The 26,417-nt window shown below is 38.9% G+C and overlaps 1 protein-coding gene across 1 annotated transcript in view; it reads right to left on the minus strand.

Moving 5' to 3' along the window:
- The window catches only part of LOC121523028 (neprilysin-like), a 78,388-nt gene that overhangs the window by 32,462 nt on the left and 19,509 nt on the right, over positions 1-26,417 (minus strand). Inside the window, exons 5-9 of the mRNA XM_041807762.1 lie at positions 6,863-6,943; positions 6,272-6,367; positions 5,956-6,074; positions 2,183-2,251; positions 1,433-1,567 (exon numbers count right to left, since the gene is read on the minus strand). Of these exons, the coding sequence (XP_041663696.1) occupies positions 1,433-1,567; positions 2,183-2,251; positions 5,956-6,074; positions 6,272-6,367; positions 6,863-6,943 (500 nt within the window). The remainder of the gene's footprint in view (positions 1-1,432; positions 1,568-2,182; positions 2,252-5,955; positions 6,075-6,271; positions 6,368-6,862; positions 6,944-26,417) is intronic.

Consider the following 26,417-nt stretch of genomic DNA (forward strand, 5'->3'; position numbering starts at 1 on the left):
TGCGGCGCAGGGTTGGAGTCTAGCAGTCTGGAGTCTCTTTCTTCATTTATTTATTAACTTTTTGCTGGTAACTCTTATGCACTGCTCAAGAATTTAATCACTCAGGCCAGGAAATATGTAGGATTTGAAAATTTGCTTCAATGTGTGATCAAAAAGGGCCGACCTAACAAAATATAAATTTCAATCCGTGACAGTTCACACTAAAAAGACATTTTTTATATTTTGATTATTTGCTCTGATATCATGCCGATGGTTCTGTCAGCTGCCCTTAAAATAGAAAATCACTCTTCAGTCCCGTGAGTAAGGAAATCCCAACATAAAAACATCATCGATAGTTAAAGTTCTGCTGTGGCTACCAGAGAAAACTCTGAAATTAGAGACCTCAGAGTCACCTGGCTCTGCCCAGTGGGCTGATCCTGAACCTGGAGCACAAACGCAGCCAGCGGGATGTCTCTTTGCCCCCAGTGTACAGCAGGGAGGAATCCACTATCTAATAAAAAGGAGAGTTTTCACTGACTCTGTTAAACTATATATTAAGTTAAGCTTCGAGGTTTGACCTGTGCATCACCAGCCTACCTCTCCTTATTGCTGATAAAACTAGTAAAGACTCCCTCTACCACAGCGTCTGTCATCCACTCCCACCTCCACATGCGTGGATTCTGGCCTGAAATAAAGATCTTTGCACACATATTTGCAGATCTGAACACATATTTGCAGATTTGTGCTAGCACTTGTGGATTTGTGCTGAATTTTCAAATCTGCCAACACATTTGCAGATTTGTGCACGGATCTTTGTAGGCATTTACAAATACTTTTGCAACAATAATAGCTCCACAGGAAAGGTTCTTTTCTATTCCAACATAACTGTGCTTCAGTACACAAAGGACTATAAAGACATGGTTTGAGGAGTTTGGTGGGAAAGAACTGGACTGGCCTGTACAGAGCCCTGACCTCAACCCCATCAAGCACCTTTGGGATGAAGTGGAACTGAGATTGCGAGCCAGGCCTTCCTGTCCAATATCAGTGCCTGACCTCATAATACTCTGCAGAATGAATGGGCACAAATTCAAACAGAAAACTCCCAAAATCTTGTGAAAAACTTTTGTCCATATTGTGTAAATCAGAAAAGTCATGTCCAAACTCTCCAGTGATCAGGACAACTCGACCCCCATATCTACATGAATCAGAATACATTTTTTGATATCTAATTTTGAAGAGAAATCCCAACACAATTAATGTAATTCTGTTTGTATTGGGTATCTATCATCAGAGATAACAGAGTTTGTAATGTAACAGTAAGAATACCTCTCACAATCTTTCTAGTATGTTAGGGATTCTGGCATTTTCAGTGTTAAAGAACAGGGGAAGGCGTACAACTGACATACTGTTTTGACATCCTCTGGAAAAATGCAACATGTGAATGCACTCTTACATTAGCGATGTCTCTCTCCAGGTCCATAACTCGTGTGACCTCCTCCCTGATGCTGGTTTCGTTGGTGTCTAGGCCACGGTCAGTGCGGATCAGCTTAGCCAGGTCAATCATGAACTGCTCGTAGGCTCGACATGCCTGTCAAAAACACACATGCATACACTCAGGATATTTATATCTTTACTAAACAGGAAGGAAAGGAGGTCACCGGTTTGGATTCAACCAGTGACCAAAAAACCCAAGGATCCATGCACTTGCAAAAAAAAACACACACACACACAGACATCCAACCCCCTCAAGCAAAGTGCAGTTGAGTGCTGCTTGCTGCATATCAATCTAGACTCCTCGGTAAACTGTAAAGCAGAACCAGAGCAGAGGATGTCTGCTTTAAACACACACATCTGGTCTGGATTGAGGTGCAACCAAATCTGCTCTGTTTTGCCCCCCTTCCAGTTTAATCATCACTTGCTGCCTTTGAGTGCATTTTTATTTATTACATACACACACGCTTGCAAAGTCATGTAAGCATGCAAATAAACACAAAGTTAATTAAAGTTCTGATGTTTCCACTGATGCCCTCATCGTTTGTCAGGCACCACATTTCCTGGAAAAAAAAACTCAAGGGGACATGAAACCCAGACTCAGTGGCACTGGTTCAAATGAACACATGGAGCTCTTTCACCCATTACTGGTTCACAGTTGAAATTTTATTACAAGTGTGTTGATGTTTGTGTGTGTCAACCTTTTGCCTACCTCTGCGTAAGGTCCTGTGCAAGCATAGTAATCTCTGGACAAGAGGCCAAGGTTTGTCTGCTGGTCAAACTGGCAAAGAAGACATCATAAGGTCATTATTTTCCAGCTGCTTGGACATGATGTGTAAGATTATGAGTTTTCAGAGCAGAGACAGAAACCTAAGGCCTGTACTACAAAGCCAGCTCAGCATATACAAGGTATCTCTGGCTTCACTAATTCAAATGTGATCACACTAAACAGTTGCACTAAGCTTGTTATCAGCTCATTAAGGATGTATTCCCAACTGTGGTTTGTTTGCCTTGTTTCAAATCAGATGATAAAATGAGACATTGTTGCATCACTCCCTTGTGTCATTTGTGTTCACACTGTAATACTGGAAAGTGGGACTAAGCACACTCCAACAAAGTGTGGTACTTTTGCGATCATATCACAGCCTCTCTTTCCCCACCACATAGGTTAACAAATGCTATGCTTGTTGGTTGCACTTTGCATTACTAGACAGATCCATCTTGCAAAGCTTCAAGCTGAAATGCTTGTTCCCGGTCAGAGAATGACCGGACCAATCAGTGTCATTTGAGGAGAACGAGGCGGTAGCTACAGGCATGGAATAGTTGTACTGCAAGTCTGTAAATGATGGCAACTGGTAAAGAGATGGTATGTTAGGCCGACACCAAACACTGCACATCACTGCAAACACATCATCCCCACTGCGAAGCACTATAGTGGCAGCGTCATGCTGTTGGAATGCTTCTCAGCAGCCGGCCCTGGAAGGCTTCCAAAGGCAGGGGGGAAAATGAATGCCACCAAAATATAGGAAAATCCTGGTGTTCAATTTTATTAAGCCTGCAAGAGAACTATGGCTTAGGAGGAAACTAATTTACAGCAGGACAATGACTCGAAGGATACGACGAAAGCTATGCAGAAATCGTTTAAATGCAACAAAGCCCAGATCTCGAATCAATAGCAAATTAGTGGCTGGACTTGAAAAAGACTTTTTATATCCAATCCCTGTGCAACCTGACAGAGCTTGAGCAAAGAAGAATGAAGTAAAATTGCAGTGTCCAGATGTGCAAGCCTGACTGAGACATATCCAGCTGGGATTGCAGCCAAATGTGCATTTGCTAAGGAAACACATTAAATTTGAATGCCGGCACATATTTAACCTTGCATATTTTTGTTTAATTGATATCACTTTGTAGAAATCTTTTTCACTTTGACATTTTAGAGGTTTTTTGACAAAAAAAAAAAAAAAACAATTATATTGACCATTATTGATTTATAAAATCAATAAAAAGGTTAAATATACAAGGGAACACATACTTTCATAGGCCCCGTAAATAGAAAAGGCCACATTTGCAGCAAAGGACCAGTTATACAAATAAACAGGTCTACTGTCAGCAGATTGTCATATTTCACAGACCACAAACTGGTATGAATATGAAGAAATCAAACTTGTGACTAAAGTCATCACAGCAAAGGCAAATGGAGGAAGAACATCAGAGAGTTTGAATGGGGAAATCAAGATTTAGAACGAAACTTTATCATCATTAGTGCACATTACATATGAATTGATCCCATTTTTTCCTATTGATTATTTTTTTCTTACTTAGCATGCCTAGTGGTTTAAAGGCTGATTTGTGCTTCTATGAGTTAACACAGCAGTGTATGTCATAGGTTCTGTGCTTACGCAGAGGCCTGTGTAGGTAGCCTGGCATGTTCTTTCTCTAAAATGTAACCATTGAAACGTACAGACTGCAAGCCTCGTGTTTGGTCCGCTGAATAGCATTTTATCACCTGCAACTTTGTTTCTGGTATTGCTAGAAAAAAAATTCTCTGTCTTTTTCCACAACTGATTCAGTGACCATAAATTCCCCTTCCTATAATGTCTCATCTCTTTTCTTCTTTACAATAACTGCAGTATAATCTACTGCTTAATACATATCCACTCCATCTCCAGTATAATGCATTCATTTTCTGTTGCTGTGGTTCACAAGCAAGCAGAAGATATGGCGGAGCTGCAAAGTGGCATTATATGTAACTAGCATGTAACTGCCCTTTTTCTTTCAGATAGAGTTTTGTTGAGCATTGCAAAAACATCAAGTATGTCTTTCTCACATTGGCATACTCCACTTTGGAGCAGAAGTACGACAGAAGCTGGAAATGAAGATCAAGCAAGCTTTTACCCTTCTTATCCATGGGAAATTTCTGTCCCCCCGCTTGCCTCAGGAGACCCGTGTTATTGTCTGACAGGTGTACCGCCCCAGTCAAACTCCCCCGCTGCTACTGTCCCCGGTGGTATGTAATTTTTCTACAGCAGCTCTGATGGTGTATGGAGTAGAAAAATAATTTTGAAAACATAATTTATGAGGTAGGTAAGCTTATTTTATTCTTATCTAATGTGTGGGGTGATAACTGTGAGGCTTTGATGATTTCATTTAGAATGAAAAACCAGAAAGGAAAGTGTCTGCTGGTTTCTCTCCTTCCTCTCAGTCAGCTCACAGAGCTCTGTGGTCACGAGGTCTGACAGATCAGCAGGTACGTTTCATACAGGTTGATTTCTTATCGCCAACATTATCCTGACCAAAACCTACTCCACAGCAGGTTAGGCTTCAGCATGGTGATTTACTCTGGTTGAAAGTAAGCCACCTTCATCATACAAACTAAAAACCCAGAATTAAATCTCAAGTTACCTCTTTAATGGTGTTGTCACAATTTCAACTTGATAGAGATACCACGTGTAATATCCTAATACATGAAACTGACACTGATTCGCGCCTTAACCACTCGACTACCGGTATGTCCAGATCTGACATTCATTTTGACATGATTCCATTATTTATTGCTTCCACCATGGGTGAGTACATTACGAAGTAAAAGAGGTTTATGTTTTCTACAAAGGATTTGTAGTTTCATGTAAAATTCTTTTGTATTCCACCTCAAAGGTTCACTTTTCTTCATCAATGGCGCCGTAGTTGCTCTGTGACTCACTGACTCTCTGTTGACCTTTTGCTTGTGCTACAGGATGAGACATAATGTTGATAAAGTGATGAATAACTGTCAGGAGTCTGTGCATTGTGTTGTATTTTGGGGTTGACTGGATGCTTTGAACATTTTTCCAGCTGTTTAGATCAATCTTCATGGGCGGATCACGGTGTAGCTGTTCTATGTAGAAACTGGAGGTTAGACTCCCTGGTTTGGAAAAGCTGTTATTGTATGTTAATATTTAATTTGATAATATTTAATACATAACCTATTGTGTTATGTAGGCCTGCCCTGCACAATATAATATAATAATGTTTCATGTGTTGCTGCTACCACACTTTCATAGCATCTTTAGTCTTTACAAGTCTGTTGGTTTACCATCAGCATCGGCAATGGGGAAAGAACGGGTATGTTCACCTGCACAGAGGACAGCACGATTTCGGTAACTGACTTGCTGTTATAGTGCATGGAAGTCAACATGCTTTTCTTTCAAGGCCTGCTGTGTAAAACTAAATGGATGACTCAAGCCAGACAACCATCTACTTTACCACTTATACTGTGCCTGCATCTGTTCTCACACTGCCACCTTGTGGAGATTCATGTAAAACTTTTTAATACTCCCAGTCTGCTTAAGACTTTACCACTCGAGAGCTATCTGACCTACAGATAGTACCAAACATCAGGAAATTCTAGTACCGGGCCTTACAACTATACTGTACACTACTCATTAACAAAAATCCTGCTTTGTAGCACAGGCCTTAGGGCTTTTCTAACAACAGTTGCACACCTACATGAATGATGTGTGAATTGGAGTCCCTGTCATCAGTGCCAACGAAAAAGTTAACCAAGAGTTGAGCTCCGTATTTCTCGTTCAGCTTGGCGATAATATCCTCTAGCCTCCACCTTTTACCTGTCAGAGAAATAAGAAAAAATGAGAACTATTGATTGTAGATAAAATCTTCTCTGTGCTGTTGCTGTGTTTGTTTTTATGTTACCTTTAGTTGCATTGACTTATGTTGCCTCTTGCACTACTGCCTAAGGCAAATTTCACCTCAGGAGTGTGAAGTATATCTAATCCAATCTTAAAGAGGGTAAGAATTACTCTACCATAGTTGGCGTCCCAGTTGTCCACTGCCATGGGCCACTCAAACACATCAGGCAGCATTTCAAGAAGAGGAGCCCCTCCTCGGAGCTCAATTAAACCTTGAAATGAAGGGGAGAGTCGGTTTTAGCCACAAATACTCTTATTATTGCTCTTATTATCTTATCATTGAATTTCCCTTTGGGGATAAAGTTCTTGTATTGTGTTCTTGTATTGTATCGTATTATTAAGAAATCCAAACACAGGAATGATTTTAAAGGAAGAAATAAACCTTGTTTTAATTAATTTATTCGACTTCCCTTAAGCATGGCTAATCTATGCAAATTTGCAGGCTATTGATGGGACATCTTGGATAGAATGCCTTTTAAGAAAGCATTTCTCAGAATAACACAAGCCCATTAAGCTGGGAGACACTAATTCTTTTCAAGCTAATATTTCATCCCTATTCTTATTGTAGTTTTGAAGTCCTTTCTGAGTTTCACTATGCTGTAAACTTAATGAGAAAAGCATAACCTTTGATGGCAGTAAGGAAAATGTTCACTTTATAGCAACAGAAGAGAGAAAACTGTGTTAAAGCCTGATGCCTGCTGACTCACTCTCATTAGTACAGGACTTGTAAAGGGTCTTGGCCTTCGTGAGTGCGGCGGCTTCCCCCTCCTCTGTTTTTTCAAGGACACCTACAAATGGAGCAGAGAAACAAAGCAGGTATGAAGGCAAGGAATATGGCAGAGAGAGAGAAAGGTAGGTTGAGTTTTTAGAGAGTGGCGTATGTAATCTCAGCTATGATGTAGCTTTTTCCTTGCTTAAATTATTTATTTAAAATAACACTCATCCCTTGTCCACATGTGTTCAATTATCTTAATTAATACAGACTGTCTGTCTCTGTTTGAAAGGTGCCAACAAAAACAGTGCTGACTTTAAACTGGCAATGCATTGCAATGGAAAATATGACATAATCGAGAGGTAAAAAGGAGCATGTTACGGATGAATCTCACATGGAAAACCAAAGGAAAACCACTATCAATACTCTGTTTAATTCTTGATTTTTCCATTTTTTTAGATGACACTGCTCCAAAGTTCGAAAAACAGGCATATACCTTAATGAAATCTCTTGATCGATATCAAAGGACTGAAGAGAACAAATAAAACTTTAATAAGAACCTTTTCTTACTGAGCAGACTTCAGTCAATTTCACTATTCTTGCCGTTCTGCAGCATCATATCAAGTACACTTGCCATCTTTCAAAAGATGAAAGCTCATCTCATCAAATGCATCAAACGCATAACAATGGCAAATACTGCAAAACACGGATACAAAATGTTCCCTTGTGCTGTGCATGGCGTAGCTTTGAATGTTAGAATAAATAATTCAACACAAACTCTTAGTTGCGATTTAATTAATCCATTCATTTGAGTGATTATTTGGGTCATTTGCTGCAGAGGTCAATGGTGCCATTAAAACCACTAATTATAACTATTGTGGCAACATGCTATGCATATTTCACTCTCTCATTGACATAAATTGGATTTTCTGCATGGCGGCAGTTTTCAAGGTGAGGGCGGTGACCTCAGACTGAGGAAGGTCAGATAGAAATCAAGATGGAGCACAGCTGTGGCATTTAAGTGTCATTTGAAACAAGAGTGAACACCATTGCTTGTTTTACTGCCTTCATTTATTGCCTCTTCAACACCTGTTGTGGGCATATGGACGCCAGTTAGCAAAGCCTAAGGCTAGATAGCGTTATGAGGCAGACAGCTAATCAAAATGAGTGATAAGTGTTGGGGTGTGAACTAGTTCAACAGAGGGGAAGGGAGAATGGGACCAACAATATTCTTTTCCTGCACTGCCTGAAGCACCGAGTTGCATGTTGTACTTTGAAGTCTAACAATATCCTCAGGATCCTCTGTCGCTTTTCAGCAGTGTCGAGCATGGGAATGAGCTTAAATGAATACTCAGATCATCAAGGTTCAACCGAACACCCACATGAAAATTTAGGTGTTTGCTGAAAACCACCGTGGTAAATGCAAGTGATTTGTTGTGATAGTGTTAGAAACTCTGTGCCCCCACTCCATCCAAACAAAAAATGAACCTCACACCTACTCAACAGGCAACTTCAGCACAACTTCAGCTAAAAATGCCTGGTGATATGTCATGCAGTACCAAACAATTAAAAACTTAAAGTCTGAGACTGAACTTTTTGGCTACAAACATGTTATGAGCCTGACTGTAGCATCGCAAAGTTTAGCACAGATGGTTCATCTAGTATGTCAGGGCTCCTGGGGAGCACAGGGCTCTTCTTAAAAGAACATTTTAAAGGGCTTGACAGACTGAGAGCTTAAATCTTGACTGAGTCACTTCAGTAAGTTCCAGCTATCATGAATTTACAGCACACAGTTGTTTAAGTCTGCAGAGATTTGGCAGAGGTTTGATGTGATCCTTTGAAAAACATGGATCCGATACCTGGACATGGTTCAATGACACTGCCCTACTTGACTTAACCAAGCTTAAAAAAGTCAGCTAGAAGGATGCATGCTGATGTTTTCTCATATATTCTTATGCAAGGTGTATTTTTCCCTCTACTTTTCATGCAAATGTTGACTCTTAAATTCTTTAGATTGAGTGAATTGGATCTGCAGTGTGCTCATTTGGTTTGTGTGGACTGCATCATGAATAATTGTTGATGTTAATCTTATTTGATCTGATTCTAAGCATACACGATAATCCTTTGCATGCAAAATGTATGCAAATTTCTAACTTCACAAGAGTCTTTGTCATCATTTATTAAGGGAAAAAGGCATTGAAAAGCTGTTGATACTGTGTGCAAGTAGCCAGAAGCTCATGAATTTTACAAGTTGGCATATTTCTCATTAGAAATCTGTGTGCATATACCATCAAAGCAAACATTATTCAATTTGTATGCATGTGGAAGACGTATCATGATTTCATTAACCTGTTTAACAACAATGCATTTGAATTTTTATTCACATGACTCTTGTGTGTCCATACTGCATGACATGCTTTTGAAATGTTAGATTAAAGAAATTAATTTAAAGTTAACATAACTGTCACTGAAGTATGTGCTAGCATTTCCAGTGAATCAGTTCCTAAGTTTTCCAATGTTTCTAAGGTTAGAAAATGATATATTTGACTATTAGCCAATGTAGCGATTCCATCTCTGGCCCTAGGTGCTTTTTTAAAACTTCCACCTTTAGCTTCCACCAAGCTACACAAGTCAAGCTGTAAAAAACTATGTCTGCTTCAACTCATGAACCCACCAAAAGAGACTGAAACAAATGCTTAATCCCATTTGATTTTTTTAAGATGTATTTTTGCACATTCTACACATTTATTCATAGGGGAGGACAGTGGATAGAGTCAAAAACAGGGATCAGAGAGTGGAGGGGGGGTGCAGGAAAGGAGCCACAGGCCTGGCCTAAACCCAGGTCAGCTGTGTATATGGGGCATTTTAAAAATAACTTTCCAAATTAAAAAGCCGAGAATAACCACAATCCAGTTGATGTCAAAACCATAGACTGTAAAAGGAACTGGACAAAGCCTGTGTGACCTCAGCTGTTTGCTAACGATAGGTGGACTCAAACAGCTTTTGAAGTCAATCTGCGGCGGCTTCCATATTGAAATTGCTGTCTCAACCGAATTTTGGATCAACCTAACAGCCCGCCCACTATCTCAACTTCCTGTCAGCTAGCTAGCATTCTGGTTGACAGAGAGGTAGCGTCTGCCTGTCAAGGTACCTGTCAATTAAATGAGACACGCCAATCAGTCAGTGTGGTTTTTCTTCAATATAATCAAAACAACTGTGGTACAAAAAAATTCAGCCCCCATACAGTGAGAGGACATGAAGACACTAGTTAATGAGACATGTTTTGTTTTTGAACCAGGCTGTAAACCAGTTTATTTATATTGTAAAAAGTGCTTTTATAACACGTGTTGTGGTCGGGACTTCCAGTGTTCCTGCAGCCAGCCTCAAGTGGACACTCGCAGAATAGCAATTTTTTGCACTTCTGCATAATTTTTCAGGACCGGAGGTTGCTGCTTGGTCAAAACTCAGCAACTCTCAAGTCTTATGATTCCAAAGTAAATAGTTAAGTATCTACACATCAAAACCCAATGTCTAGTTGAATCACAGCCCAAGAATTCATTGTTGTTGAAACCCAACACATAACTAATGTCATCATCATGATTCTGTTGATGTAAAAACCAAACATCACATTTTGATGTTGGGTTTTAACATGTTGAAACCTTCCGAAAAACTGTTGATGGGCTGTTGCCCACATTGGTGGTAAATATATCCCATGTACACTACTGTGCTAATGTGTAAGGCATGTTTGGGCCAAAAATGTAGGCTGAAGTGAGGCGTAGTGAGCTGCCTGAGGGCATCATTGGTCAGGAAGCAGGATTGACACAACCCCAGTCATGCTCTGGATGTCTGCATATTACCAGGTGCATGGGAAAATCTGTTGGGAAAATAAAGTCCACGCTTTTAGGGCAAAGTAAGGGGTGGCTCTGGCGAATAAGCATGGCCTAAGATAGCGTCTGAGCAGGTAGTAGGGTTACCACAAGCCTCTGGTCATAATTTGGATGTCCATAGGGCCTGAAAACCACCAGCAGTTTTGGGACAAAAGAAATATTGTCCAGCTTGATCTTGGCTGTTCAGCGACACACAGGTCAAAATGTGTTGAGCTTACCTCACCCTAGCCCTGGTATGTGATAAACCCTTAGCACCACTCAAGCCTAAAGTTTATACACATTACTGTATATGTGAATGGGTTAATGACTGGGTCCAATGCAGACCTGGACTTTGAAGAAAATTTGGCCCTGGCACTGTTACTCGGGGAAAATTGATAGTTCTTGCAACTAAGGAGAAAGAGAGAACAGATTCTGGGATGAGCAGAGAAAACAAAGCAGGACTGTGACTGTTTAGAGTTTAGATTTTCCTGGATCAGTCCTGATGTTGCTTCATGGCCACAGCATGTAATTTGCAAAGGGGTGCTGGCTAAAGACAGCATGAGGCCATGTTAACTCTGGTGTCATGTTGAGACTAGACACCCAAGTTTAGACCAAAAAAAAAGCAACTGGGATGTTTATCCTAGTAAACACCAAGGCATCTGTGAGTGTGGGTTTGCTGCATTGACAATGATCAACAGTACTGGTCAAAGCTGTAGAAGGATAGTCTGGGGTTATTCATTTCCAAAAGGGGAAAACACACATCAACCACTGACTCATCTTCTCCACAAAGTGAAGGGGAAACTAAAGGGGAGAATAGTGCATTTTTAACTTGGCAAGGTTTAGATATCACTTTAAAATCTAAACTCAATTATTCCATTAATAACAGAGATTTTAAAAATCCTGACACATAGACTCAGGTATTTTCTTAAATGTCTCTGGCAGTTTCTGTGGTCACAGCAGATAAACACAAAGTCCTTACTTCACCTAAGACTCAGAGTCACCTGATATCAATCAGCTGTCATCACAACAGGCGATGTTTTCTTCACCCAGTAAAAGTAACCTTGTTTACTTTGTGGATTCAGGAGGAGAGACACGACACTACAGAGGCATAAATGGGCCATAGGCTGAAGCCACCATTGTGTTAACTTGTTTGATCGCGAGTTAGACATTTCCTCAGATGAAAATCTTTAAGACTCAATTAAAGGCCCCTTCGGGATGGTTGGGTCAGATTTCTTTGTAACATCTATCTCCTCATTTAATGCTTGGCAACAAAGGGAATGAGTATATTAAATGATTAACTTTAAATGTCATTTCTAATTAAAGTAAACTCTCTGCACAGGGCTTCAGTATTGCCTGTCACACATAGAGATATTTCCTGATAAATGTTGCATCAGGATATGCTCCATCATACAACACATCTCAATGCAACTCCAGGATCAATACAGGAAAGAGGACGGCTCTTAAATTACACAGCTGACTGACAGGAAACTCTCCCTGGAGTCCATGAAACATCGCTCATGTCACTATGAGTTGGCTTCAAAAGATTAAGATGAGGAAAAATTTCTTTGTAAGTTTCCTGACTTTACAAACAGACAACTCAAACTAAGACGCTTTGATAGCGCAGTTATCTTACATAAATGAGGGTTTATCCCTTTCCTTAATCCTTAATTTATATCATGTCACATTGCATCATTGTGGCTTACAGAAACACCTGTTCTATTATTGCATAATTTATGAAAATCCGCATAACTGTCATTCACCCCGGCAGCCACAAATTATCCCAAATTAAATTCAATATTAAGTCATAATCTTCTGTAATTCTTTTCATTTTCTCCATGCTTCCACTCATTCCTTTCTATTACTCATTCTTGTCTCAGTGCTTGCATGACTGAATTCACTCCATTCTCTTTTTTCCCTTTCATTTTCCTAACCCTCCCATTTTCTCATTACCATGTGTGCACTATTTATGTGCTCATTTAATCTTAATGAAGTCCTGAGATAGGGACCCTTCACAGGGCGCTTCCTGCCAAAGGGCACTGATCATGTGTGTGTGATTGGATTACTGACTTCCCTGGTGCTAATGCTCCAATCCATAACGCTGCCTCTCACACACACCTTCTTTCACTACGTATATGTGCGTGTATGTTTGAGCTTATTTGAGAATGGATTTTATACCACCTGATGTTTGTTTGAGACATCTTGTCAATCTGAGCTGAACCACTCTGTGTGATGGAGGATTTATCTTTTCACTCTCTTCTCATTTCATCCTAGACTGCTGTGGGTTTGACAAAGCTTCTCTTCTGCAGTGTTTCAGCTTTTTTTCAATGCACCATCATAAAGCATTTATTTAGGGAATGTAAAACACAACTATGCTATGCATGAATTTGAAACTAAAATGAGCTGGCACTTTATGAGAGCAATGAGTCTCGGTATGAGAACTATTTAATGTTCTGCAAAAACATCAAAGACGTTTGTTTTCCTCACTCATCAGTTTATATTTTTGTAGTGGTGAGGAAGGAAGGGAAATATTTGATAATAGAACAGATTTATGATTTAATGCAAATGTTTACAACAGCCCATTTACCAGCTCCTTTAGTATAGTAAACCAACTACTGGATTATTCCCAGCTTTATTTAAGTACTTGATGAAGATCAAGAACTTTTGATTATTATATCTATTTTGACAGTTGTTTACAAGAGCTGTTAATCCCTGTAAAAAAAGAAAAATCTCTGGCACTGCTCTGAGCAATTGGACTGATTTGTTTGAACTAAGGACTCCCGAAAAGTCCCAATCAAACCTGGATGCCATATTTGGCAATGAAAATACACTATGTGGACAAAAGTACTTGGTCACACCAGTTAATTCTTGAATTGGGTGTTTCAATCAAATGCACTGCAAAACATGAATAAAATCAAGCACCTCCCCAGGCAGCCACCACTTGCAAACATTTGTGAGACAAAATGGGTCCTTCTGAAGAACTCAATGACTTCAAGAGTGATACTGCAATGGATGCCACCTTTGCAATAAGCTGGTTTGTGAAATTTAATCCCTGCTGGATATTCCACAGTCAACTGTAAGTGATATTATTAGAAAGTGGAACAGCAATCCTTCCATGAAGTGTAAGACAGAGTAAAATCACAGAGTGGGGTGCTAAGGTGCACAGTAGCTAGCTCTCTACTGATTCAATCTCTGAAGACCTTCCACTGCATTAGTGTAAGCGCAAAATCTGTGCAACAGGAGCTTCATTGAACGGGTTTCCATTGCCGAGCAGCTGCATCCAAGCCTCATATCATCAAGTCTACTGTCAAATGTTGGATGAAATGATGTAAAGCATGCCAACACTGGACTGTGGAGCAGTGAAAACGTCTTCTGTGGAGTGACAACATCTCTGTTTAACATATAGATGGGTCAGTATGGGTTTGGCGGAGGCCGGGAGAATATTACCTGCCTGACTGCATTGTGCCAACTTTGAAGTTTGGTGCAGGAGGGATAATAGTATGGGGCTGCCTTCAGCTTTTCAGCTAGGTCCTTTATCTCCAGTCAAGGACAGTCTTAATGCTTCAGCATACCAAGACATTTTGGACAAAGTGTGGCCTGTGGTGTGAAAAGCACTATTCAAGCTCAAGCCCATTTAACATTTAATGATGAAATGAAAATAGAATATTAAGATAAATTTTTCAAAAATGTCTTCTTGCTTGTGAAAGAAGCTATGCATTTAAAAACAAAATACACAAATGCAGCTTTTGGAAAGAGTCTAGTTAGTAAAAAAAAAACAGCTTTATTTTAGGGAATGTTAGTTTTCAATACTTTTCAGCGCTTCTATAATAAACAATTTCAACACAATATAAACTGTACACTTTTAAAAAGGTGCTTTTCTCTGCCTTCTCTTCTACCCACTCTCACACTTTCTCTTATTAAGGGGAGAAATTATGTTCAACTTGTTCTGTTCACATTTTATAACTGAGCTGAAACTGTATCTGTCAGCAAAGGAATTTATATGTTGACTTCAAACCAAAAACAACTGTGAGGAAACATTGCTGGTCAGAGAGCGACTGTGTACGGATTACAGTCAACTGATCATTTTGGGCTGTTATTTCATTTACTTCTTTTGTCCTCAGATCAGATTTCAGTCAGTGTGATTGTTCAAAGATGTGTGCTTTGTCTTGTAGTCATGTTTGACATCACCGCATTTTATGATCACAAGCATTTTGAAACATAGGGGGCACACTAGTTTTAAAATGCCTGTGGGAAGAATGAACATATAACAGCCCATCCATTCTCAATTAAAAAGTCATCTTTTCTTATTTAAGAGCCCAGTGCCTTTACTTTCCCCTAACTCAGTTTCTTTGTGGTGTTTCTGAGACGTACCTGACTTTCCTGTGTGTTTCTGTAGAAGCAGGTTATTTCCACACACTGTGCCTCACCAGAATAACACATTTGATTGGCTGTCTGTATAGGAATTTATAGGACAGCATATGGGTCCAGATACAGACCATAATCTGGCAGTTAGTGTCCTAGAGCATAGACTCTTGAAGGCTTAATATGCTACTGTCTGAAGACAGTGACATCAAATACCATCTAGGTTTGCTGTTTGTTCTCAGCTCTGTGTTTACATGAACAAGACAGCATCTATTACATATATTACTCAGAAGCTCTATTATGTTTAATACTTTTTCTTTTTTGTTTTTCTTGTCTTGTTGCAATATATCACAAACAATGACTTAACTACTGAACTATTCAGTAATAATTGTTTCTAATTTTTCAAATTCTATTATATTTTTATAGCTTTTTGTTTACAGGGATTTGTCTTATCTTGAAGTTTTAAGATGAGCCAGAAAAGTTTATCTTTTTTCATTTAATTTTATTTTATTATGTCATATTCAGTGATGCAAGACAGTACAAAACATGATGTGATGTGCACATTAAAAAGAAAATTATAATAAGTTAAAAAATTAACAAGAATAACAAGAATTACAATGTGAGGTGAGACGAAGTTATATTTGTAAACACTTAAGACTGGGGCAACAGATCAGAGACAGAAACAATAGGAAAGATAGAATATATTGGAAAGTCCAAGTTTGGTGGTTTTAGAAAAGTAAATCTTAATGCTTCAGCATAGCAAGACATTTTGAACAATTTTATGCTTCCAACTTTGTGGTAACAGTTTGGTGAAGGCCCTTTTCTATTCCAACATGACTGTGCTCTAGTGCACATAGCAAGGACTATAAAGACATGGTTTGATGAGTTTGATGTGGAAGAACTGGACTGGCATGCATAGAGCCATGACCTCCACCCTTGAAATTGAGATGCAAGCCAGGCATTCTCATCCAACATCAGTGCCTGACCTTATAAATGCTCTACAGAATGAATGGGCACAAATTCCTACCAATCACAAAATCTTGTGGAAAGCCTTCCATGAAGAGTGGAGGCTGTATGTTTGGCTGTATGATCTTCTCAGAGCTTACATGCTCTTGACACTGTGTATCATAAAGCTCTGAGGTTCCTCACTAACTTTAGAGCCCTCACCCATCACTGCTTGTTGTATGAACACGTGGGACGGTCTTCTTTGTCTACACATGGTGTATTCTTTCCTACAAGATAATCCTCAGTCTTCTTTCTTCATCTTTGACCCACTTTAGCCAGAAGAGCTCTGGAACCTATCTTCTTTGTTCTCAGGATGTTTTCTTACTGTCTGTCCCAAGGGTCAGAACAGAATTTCAGGAGAGAAAAGCCTTTAAATTAGCTGCTCCCTTTGGCTGGAATGAATTACAAAAGGGCCTCAAACTTAATGACTTGGTCTCATTCGTAGCTTTTAAGAGGAGGCTGGATGACTTGGAGGCAGACACATCTGTTTGTAGATGTTCTACCTGATCTATGGGGGTTTTTATGATTGTAGTCCAGTATTTCCACTCATTTGCTTATTGTTTTCTAGTTTGCTGTTATGCTTGGCTGTATGGCTTCACATTGCCTGAAACTTTGCTAACTGTGCAGCTGCCTGTCTTGGCCAGGACACTTGAAAAAGATGTTCAATCTCAATGAGATTTTCCTGGTTAAATATATGAATAAAAGTAAATAGCTGCTACAGAGTCAAAAGAAAATTTCATGCTACTTGACACTAAACGACAAAACCATGGAGAGAAAATTCTTTGGTTGTGGTGTTTACAACACAGGGTGGTTATTCTTTCTTTCTGACACAGGGTCAGATAGATTTGGAAACCAACCAACCCCAAAAAAAAAAATTAAATAATCATTCAGACACCTGGGTTGTATTTGTAAAATATAAAAATTGGTTTGATGATCCGAAACATTTAAGTGTGATAAATATTGAAAAAAATCAGTAATCAGAAAGGGGCAAATACTTTTTCACAGCACTGTACCTGCTTCTGCTGCCTGCACTACACCATTAAGCTTAGAGCTGTATGCTATAGTATGCAGTTGTTTCAAGTAATACCTTGTTGTGTACAGAATTTTGGGAAATTCTCATACGCTGACAGCAGTCAATACTGTAAATAAGATGATGCTGACAAAAAGAAAAGGAGATTTATCATTGTTTGCTCTTCCCATTTGTTGCATCTGCTTTAAATGATGTTTTTTTATCTGCATGTTGACCTGCCTTCCTTAATACACTCTGCCCTTCCACTCATTGCATATAAGGCTGAAGTTTCAAGGCTAGACAGAGATGTGTCTCGACTAAAGAAGACTGCCACAAAAAAACTGCAGAGTAAGGTAGTTGAATAAGGTTAGCGTTGACAATGATGCATTGCACTCTTCTCCCAAAAACTGTTTTTGACTTTTTTTTTTTTTACTTGATCAGTCACGCAGTGCACGTTCGCATACTCGATGAAAAGACTTTGGAAGAAGGCCTGAGCTGAGAGTCTGGCCTGTGTTTATGTTTATTTTTTTTTTGTTTTTTGGCTTGAATATTTCAAATTCTTGTTAATGCTTGCCATTTTCTTCCAAGATGTTTACCCATGGTTAAAAGCAGTTTGATTTGAGATTGTATTTGGGATTGATTTTAAGGCTTGGGGCAAACTTACAGCCGACTTTCATAACAAACAAAGAAAATACTTTATTTTTCTGAGACAAACTTTCAGAACTGATGCAACAGCATTAACCTTCGATCGAGCGCTGACATGAGAGTATAGGCTGAAAATCCTACAGTGCTTGCTGAAAACATTTATCCATCCAAACAGAGATGTTTAAATTATAGTAAGAAAACATATTTTCTCCCAGCAAGTGTAAAACCATTTGTTTTGGTGAGCTCCTGACTTTTCCATTAGTGCTGCTATCAAGCTGGACTTTTTTCCATCCAGACACTTTAGCATTTCTGTCATTTACTCTGCTCCATGTTTTCAGCTAAAGTAAAACCTCTTGGCCACTCTCACTTGGAGTTGTGTCATAGCTGGTGGAGGTCTAAACCTTTTTATAGGCATTCAAGCAGGCAAGCATATTCTACTCAGCATTTCAGTTCCAAATATTTTTGTTGGCCAAGATTTAGTGGTTCAATATTAATTTTATTTCACTTGGCCACCATTGTTGGTCCTCTATCTTTATTTATGTTTTCAGGGAATGCAGTATTACCAATATTGTGCAACAGTTCTTACTTGGGTTTTGATACCAGGGAGGCAGTTTCATAGCAGTCAGCACTGCTTGACATAAGTTCTGTTTCAATCACTGTTATCAAAGAAAAACACAGACTTTAAGTCTCAGGTGACGTCATGGCCATGCTTCAGCACCCTTGGCAATGCCACATTGGACAAGAAACAGAAGCAGCTTTATGTGCTGGCTAGAATTATCTCTGTACTTCGAGATTTAACCCTGGAGTCATCGTGCACACCCTCGTGCACGGATGGACGTAGTAGGCACACAGGGCTTAGCTTGGAGATGACTACCTCTTGCTGTTTCACATTTTCTGACCTAACCTCAAAGCTTTTCTCAGTATACTATCATCCTCTGACAACAGAGCTCTCTGCACTTCAACCCCCCATGGTTTCCGTGTATCTCACCTTGCTTTTCTTCCATCAGTCTCTCTTTTTTCCTTCAGCACTCCTTAGTATTCACTGTATCTTTTACACTGTGGGACAAAAAAAAATCCTACTTGTTGTTCACCTCCTTATCTACCTCACACTAATCAGTTAGTAATTAAAATCCTCACGGTCAATTTGGCAAAATATTTCACAGTTTGAAACACCTGAGCAAGGGGAGAATGAAAACAAAAGACCCAAACTGTATACACGCAAAGCTTTGGTTTCAATCAGAGTGCAGATCCTCGTTATGAATCATTTATGGCCTTTTACAGCAGAGAACAATCTAAGGCATTTACAAGCAACCACAAATCTACACTGCTACTCACAACCACATAAACATGCATGCAGACTTTTTTTTTTTTTATTGCTGTCATGCTGCCTAGAGCGCCACAGTGTCCAGGTGTTTCCAGGCCCCTGCAGCTGTTGACAGGAAAAGAATCTGTCCATCAGCGGGCGGTGGTATCCAAGCAGGCGGCGGCAGCCAGCCTCGGGATCAGAGGTTACATGTTTGATGTCACCTCTAGAGTAGAGGTCAGAGCTTTAACGCTTTCAGAGCTCCACATGCATGCACCATTACTGGAAATTAAACTTTGAGAGCTGGTCACTTTCAGTTGCTATTGTTACTCTACGAATCAGCAAGTTTGCAGTATTGAGTATAATCTTAAATACACATCTCTTTCTTTTTATATCTCTCTCAAACACTCAGACTCGCACACAAGTAAACCTGACACGTGTGTATAAAGTACAGTCGCAGACATTCCAGCTTTGACTGGTGAGCCAGACACCCTGAAGGAATGAGAACAACACTGACGGTTGGTGGGGATTAAAACCGTTAAGTGATTAAGACCACTTTTTCCTCTGCTTCATTGCTTTCTGCAACAAATGCAGCATTTACAGTGAATAAGTCAATGACTCTAAAACATCAACCACTGCATTTCTCAGAGGATTTTATCAGCAGTCCGAATTATTTTTCTCTCCTTTATTTTTATGAACAAATATCCATGCAGGACCTCTGATAAACCCTCCCAGTTGTAGTAAAAATAAGTGAAGTGACTCCACACACAGGGACGTGCTATGTACGTCAATACACCTACAGAAAGAGATGTCTTCAGTGTGCCCTTGTTGAGCAATGTTTATTTTTCGTTTTCCCCCGTGTGTGTGATTTTTATGGGTGTTAAGACTGGTATGGAGAAAAAAGCAGAACAGATGGACCATAAGTTGCTTTATAGTAGTGTACTATTAAATAAAAAAATAATATATATCAGTTTTTAATTATTGCTTTTGCAATTAATGTGTCATCTTACAATTTAAAACCAACATGCTCTATACATAAGATGTCTAATCTGTGATTTCATGTTACTTTAAACCCAACACATCCTTAAACCTTAACAGTAGCTCAGTCTAATGACAATGAGCATCAGAGTGGCAGTGCAAAGCTGTCAAACATGAGGGGCATATGGTTAAAGCTGTAAATTCACAGCAGTTTAGAATCCAAATTAAAGGCTGTTTAATTACTTAACTTCCCAAGAACATGCAAAGAAGTTAAAGTCAGTTGTTTCCATGTTTGTTTGTTTGTTTGTTTGTTTGTTTGTTTGTTTTGAGGAAATGTTCTACATTGGACTGTCATCCACCAGAACCTACACAGACTCAATACCATGCTACCTAACATCCTCCATTGTTCCTTAAGTTTGCAGCAGACAGATTCTGCTAAAAAAATAATAGCAAAAAATGAAATGTTGAGTTGTGCTGCTCAGTTCTCTCTTCAATAAAACTCTATACTCCATAAAAGGCTACTTTTTAAAGTATACAGTGCTTAACAAATTTATTAGACCACCTGTCATATTTGTCTCAAAGACCATCCAGCATCATGAAGTGCTTTTATGCGGACTCTTTCATTTTCAGTGAGCTCTCCACATTTTACCATTTTGAACAGGAATGAGGAATTTCAAACTGAACTCACCCAAATTTGAGCCGGCTCACTGGGCTTCTCTGAGAAGTCAGAAATTAATCAAGCATAACATTCAACCACTAAAACTCATGTTTCTGTTCAGGAATGCAAGTAAATAACTATAATTTGACATATTAATCAAGAAATAATAATGTGCTTTACTATTTTTTCAGGTTTTTTGTAAATCAGTAAATTTGAAAATTCATGGATAAAAATAATTATATTTTAGCATTAAAAATATCATTTAGAGCTTCTACATACTGGTGTGTAAATCATTGCAGAAACAAAAAATGATTTTGGTAATTACCAATTCTGTTAATTTAGGGCAGCTGTGGCATAAACCTTATTTTGGTTAGGGTTAGGGTGGTCTAATAAATTTGTTAAGCACTGTATATATATATATTTTTGGCTTTTCATTCCTTTATTGACAGAGGACAGGGATGAGAGAGCTGGGGAGAGACATGCGGGAAAGTGCTTCAGGCCTCAAACCCAGCTTACTGAGTACATTGGCCGCTCCTTAAACCATTAGGCCACCTGTGCCCCAAAAAGTTACTTTTAACAGTGTTTCTCCCTCATTATGAGAAATTCATCCATGAAACAAAGATATTGATGACTGCAAAGTAAATACACCTTGTGGAGCACAACAGTTAAGTACTAAATACAAATCAAAAGTAAGAAACAGAGGTCCTTGGAGCTGAGCAGTGCCTGGTCTCTAATCTCTACTGGGGCAAGGGCATTACAACAGTCAGGAGGGGATGGAACTCGGCATTATGACCAGGGGGGTTGGGCGATGGAACGCCCAGCCAATGGCAGAGCATGGTCCATCACAAGTACTAAGCAGTACAAAACTTTAACCCTTTAAGGGTCAAGGAGTCATGTTTGGTCACTTTGCTGACCTTGATTTTCACCATAATAGTGTAAGCAATAGTGACAAAAGTAAAATAAATAAATAAATAAATAAATAAAAGAAACATGGGATCAACACCAATAATTTTCTAGGGCTTAAAATCTGAATGTAAAAGTATTTCAATGAGTGGGACTGCTTACACTAGCAGTACACGCTCCTTTTTGTTGCCTTCTTTCATGTAATCTCTAGTGTTTCCACGGCAACAATAAACATATCATTTCTGTTGCAGCAGCTCTGTTATGGCAAGTGTCATGACAAGTAAAGCACTATTACAGTTAATATTAGTCACACATTTTTCTATTTTCAAAACCTTTGGAAATATTCCAGATAATAATAGCACTCAACTAGAATATACACATATTTAAACAACATAGAGCTAGTCATATTTTTAGATTAATGTAGATGTTTCAGTGACAAAATATTTGATTCAGCCACTTAGTAACACTGCATAACCAGTAACTCGAACATGGGTTTTAATCATTAGCTTTATAAAGATCTTGGAAAAATCTTCTTTGTTTAAGAAATGAAGATAATGCAGACGTGCTTTATATTCACATTTTCCTAGTGACCAGTAGGAGGCAAACCTCTGGTGTTGAAAGATGAGGCCTGTATGGCAGTGTAAACGCTGCAGTTCCTCAAGTGCCTACATGAGTTTGGCTGATAATAGAAATGAAAATTATATGAGATTTAGCATCAAATTTGGCTTTGGCTGCTTAGAGGGCCTTCTGGGGTCCTTGAAATGTGCTCTACTTTAATTTTGCCTTCCTCACCTGGGCTGACAGTTTATGAGTGCATGAGCTTATGTAAGTTTTCTATTTTTCTACATTAAACTTTTGTTTTGACTTCTACTGTTTTATGTTATAATGCATTTTCAGCATATATTGTTTGATTATCTAAAAGAACTATAACCTTATTAGTGATTGTGTTTGGAGTTCAAGCCAATGCTAACAGTGGGAAGCTAGTATGCTAAACTAATATACTAATATTTTTAATGCTAGTAGTTGAACTAATGGTGCTGTGCTATTTTTTGGATGCTGGGGATCAGATCCCAGTGGTAGTGCAATGTTGCTAATTGGAGCATGCTAATTACAATGCTAACCCACTAATACTAACATGTAGTGATCATCATTAAAGTTCCGTACTTGTAGGGCACTGACTCCCCTTTTATGTTGTATTGTCTGTGATTACAGATACAGTTTAACTGTTTATTCACAAGCATGATTAAAGTTAAACAGAAAAAAAAATCCCTGTTCTGTGTTACTCTCTGGCAGGAGTTGATGCAGTTGATGCCCATTTGCTTATTGGCAGAAACAGTCATGGGAAGGGGGAACTTTTCTATATCTGTTTTGATTGTGCTAATAATTATTCATAGATCTGCATAATCAGAGGTGTGGCTGTGTGTCCGCAAGGAGGCTTAAGGCCTGCCTCTGGTCTTCTACTGCCTGTTTCCAGATTGGTCAAAAGTTTGGTGGAACTTGCATGTCCAATACGGCGACTGCATTGGGCTTTATAATGCCTTATTAGAAATCTATAGGTGACATCGCTAAACTAAGCCCATATTTCAGACAGTCTTTGGAAACAGATAAGAAAACTAACCTGCTTCTCAGTGTCTTCACCAGCTAAACTTTCATTTTCCAAACTAGTTTAGAGTTTCAACACTAAGATCTCTTCAGCATAGGGTTCAACCAGGTTGAAAGTATAGTGACGTAATTCCACCATGTGGTCCATAAATGTTACTTCTGACTCCAAAAGAGATGAACGACATGGCATCAGCAAAAATGCTGAGCTTGAGGCTTCAGAGCAGTAGTTTCCAAATCACTGAGTGATGTCAAGGTGGCTACACCCCTTTTTTTATCCGATAAACAGTTGTAATGACGTGCTTTCAAAGATCAGCTATATAGCAGCATTTTTAAGAATGTATGAATCATTAAGAATCTCATTTTCCAGCAAATCTTTGAAGAAATAGCAGCTAGAACTCCAATAACACACTTTTATAATTACATTTGAAAGTGGATTAAGATTAACTTTTCCACTGTGAACCCCCTTGAAGGATTGCCGTGTAGAAATGAATGCTGATTACAAGCAATCCCTAGACTTTAATGAGTGTCACATTGATCTGCAGAAAGGTATTTATCTGGAATTAAAATGAAACTAACGGCATTACAGAGAAGTGTCTGACTGCAACATCTGAGTATGAAGACATTTGTTTTTAGGACACAAAAATAAAAAGTGATAGTAAAAGGTTAAAGAAAATCATTGTTGGCTTTAAGATTAACAAGTTCAGTAACAGGCATCAACTTCTGGAAAGACTGGATATGCATGTCTGGTTTGGGATTTAATGACTACATTCCTGTGTTATCACTGATGTTGAAGTTTGTCCTCATGAAAAATAATCCTCTTGTCATCAGTGGACAAGTCAAGGTCAGGTTGCATAAAGAAATCATGGGAAAAAACTCCTAGACACGAAACTGCGTGTTCTTCCATCAAGATTGGACAGATAAAGTGCTGGAGGCTGGTGCAAATTATCAAGACTGGCTGCACTTTAAACCCTGCTTTTCCTTTCCCTCTAAGGATCAATCTTTCTCTACTCTCTGAATCACACTGTTTTTCCAGCAAACAATCTGAAAGCTCCTTATTTTGGTGAAAGGGGACTGGCGAATACATTGTAAATTTATGGTGGATGAAGAGTGTCGCTTGTCCACGGAAAGTTTGTGCCTGTTGAGGATTTAGCACCTGCTACTTAGACCCACCCGGTTGGCCTTCTCACCAACAAAGATGAGGTGAAGTATGGGCCCAAACACACAAATCTTGAAGTGTTCACAATGTAACTTGAAACTCTCAGACTCAAACAAGCTACAAGGACAGTGGCCCTGCTGTAGAACTGGTAAAACACCTGAGGCCCTGTTCACGTTTATCATTAGTAATGCAGTTTGAACATTAACATTACTGCACACGCATGCATACTATGCATTAACAATACACCTTCTGTGACGGTCTGTTATCACTTTAAAGCCTTTTATGCAAACAGCCCATACATCATTTCTGTGGGGTCAAATTAGCCACAAGCTAAGAGGCTAGTGGTGTCTCTTTAAAAGCTTTTCTCCCTCATTTTGTCATAAACATGCTTTCAAAGGACACAGTGCTATAGTATTTGGCAGGTAAATCCTATTGAGTACCGCTAGATAGAAATGACAGCTGAATTTTACAAGTTATGAGGGAGTGGGTTCTAAGAGAGTGTACTCTTTCCACCTCTGTTGAGTACACAGTAGCACATATAGAGAGAATGATTCCACATAAAGAGTCAATTGATTGATTTCCCCATCATGCTCTTGGGCAGAGTGTTTAGTTGTGTTTTTATGCGGTTAGCAGTTGTATTTGGATGTTGGATGTTGCAGTATTCTGGGGTTCTTTTGCTCATATTTACAGTAGATTGTTGTTTTTGATTTGAGACACATTTGCACCATGAGTGAAGTTATCCACTGAGTTAGTGTTCCCATCTCTGACATAGGTGCTTCTAAAGGATGCAAAGGGCATATTTTTTAGCAGTATGTATTGCAGTGTTCCCCAAGTAGTTTTTCCTGGGGAACAAAGCTTTCCAAGGACAGAAAGCTGAGGGCCAGACATTGATTTTTTTTTTTCATAAAAATTTCTTGGATGTTCGCATGTACAGTGCTTAACAAATTTATTAGACCACCCTAACCAAAGTAAGGTTTATGCCACAGCTGCCCTAAATTAACAGCATTGGTAATTGCCAAAATCATTTTTTATGTTTCTGCAATGGTTAATACACCAATATGTAGAAGCTCTTTAACCAAAATGATATTTTTAATGCTAAAACACAATTATTATTGTTATCCATGAAATTTCAAATTTACTGATTTACAAAAAACCTGAAAAAATAGTAAAGCACATTATTATTTCTTGATTAATATGTCAAATTATAGTTATTTACTTGCATTCCTGAACAGAAAAATGAGTTTTAGTGGTTGAATGTTATGCTCGATTCATTTCTGACTGTTTATGGCTTTAAAACGGCAACCTATTGTCCACAATATCTGATCAGACCCTGAGATTGTTTTGTCCGACCTGAGATCAGTGCACAGTCCAGAAAGAGAGAGAAAGGTGGATCCTGCAGAGATGTTTCCCTGACTGCTGCGCTATTACTGCTCAAAGAGCTATAAACCCTCACCTACTGAGTGAAAACTTGACCTACATTGCATGTCTGAGGCACAACATTCAGTCGTTCTTCTGTATGTCCATTCTCTCTGAATCCCCCTGACATCCCTGTGCGCGTCATAGGGTTGCGCATCTCAGTGCGTAATTATGTCTTTTAGATCCCTGATGTCATAGGACAGCCTGTGTCCAGGTTAGGATTAAATTTTCAGTTATAAAGAATCTGTTTTATCGTTATGAGAGGAATTTTAACCATTTGATGAGACCTGGAGTCAAGTAGGCGTAGGATTTATAAACTATGTCCCGTTTAAACATAAGTGATTAAGACCATAATTGCACATTTTGTTGATGTAAAATCAAATTGTATGTAAATAAATGTAGTTGATATTAGTTTGGCATTACAGATTCTTTTTAACCCTTAGAGCTCACACGGCATGAATCCATGCCACAGGCACACCCCTTTGTAAGTTGCTTGTTAACTCTTGAACCGTAAGTCGTAGACATCAACTTGTTTTTTCCTGTGAAAGCTCTGTGTTGTGCACTTCTAAATATGTTCTTCATGCATTTGTAACCCTTACAGAACATTTTCTAGTGAGCCCGGAACTTGGCTGACTTCCCGGGGTCTCTGA

This window comes from Cheilinus undulatus, linkage group 2 (genome assembly GCF_018320785.1).
Source record: "Cheilinus undulatus linkage group 2, ASM1832078v1, whole genome shotgun sequence".
NCBI lineage: Eukaryota > Metazoa > Chordata > Actinopteri > Labriformes > Labridae > Cheilinus > Cheilinus undulatus.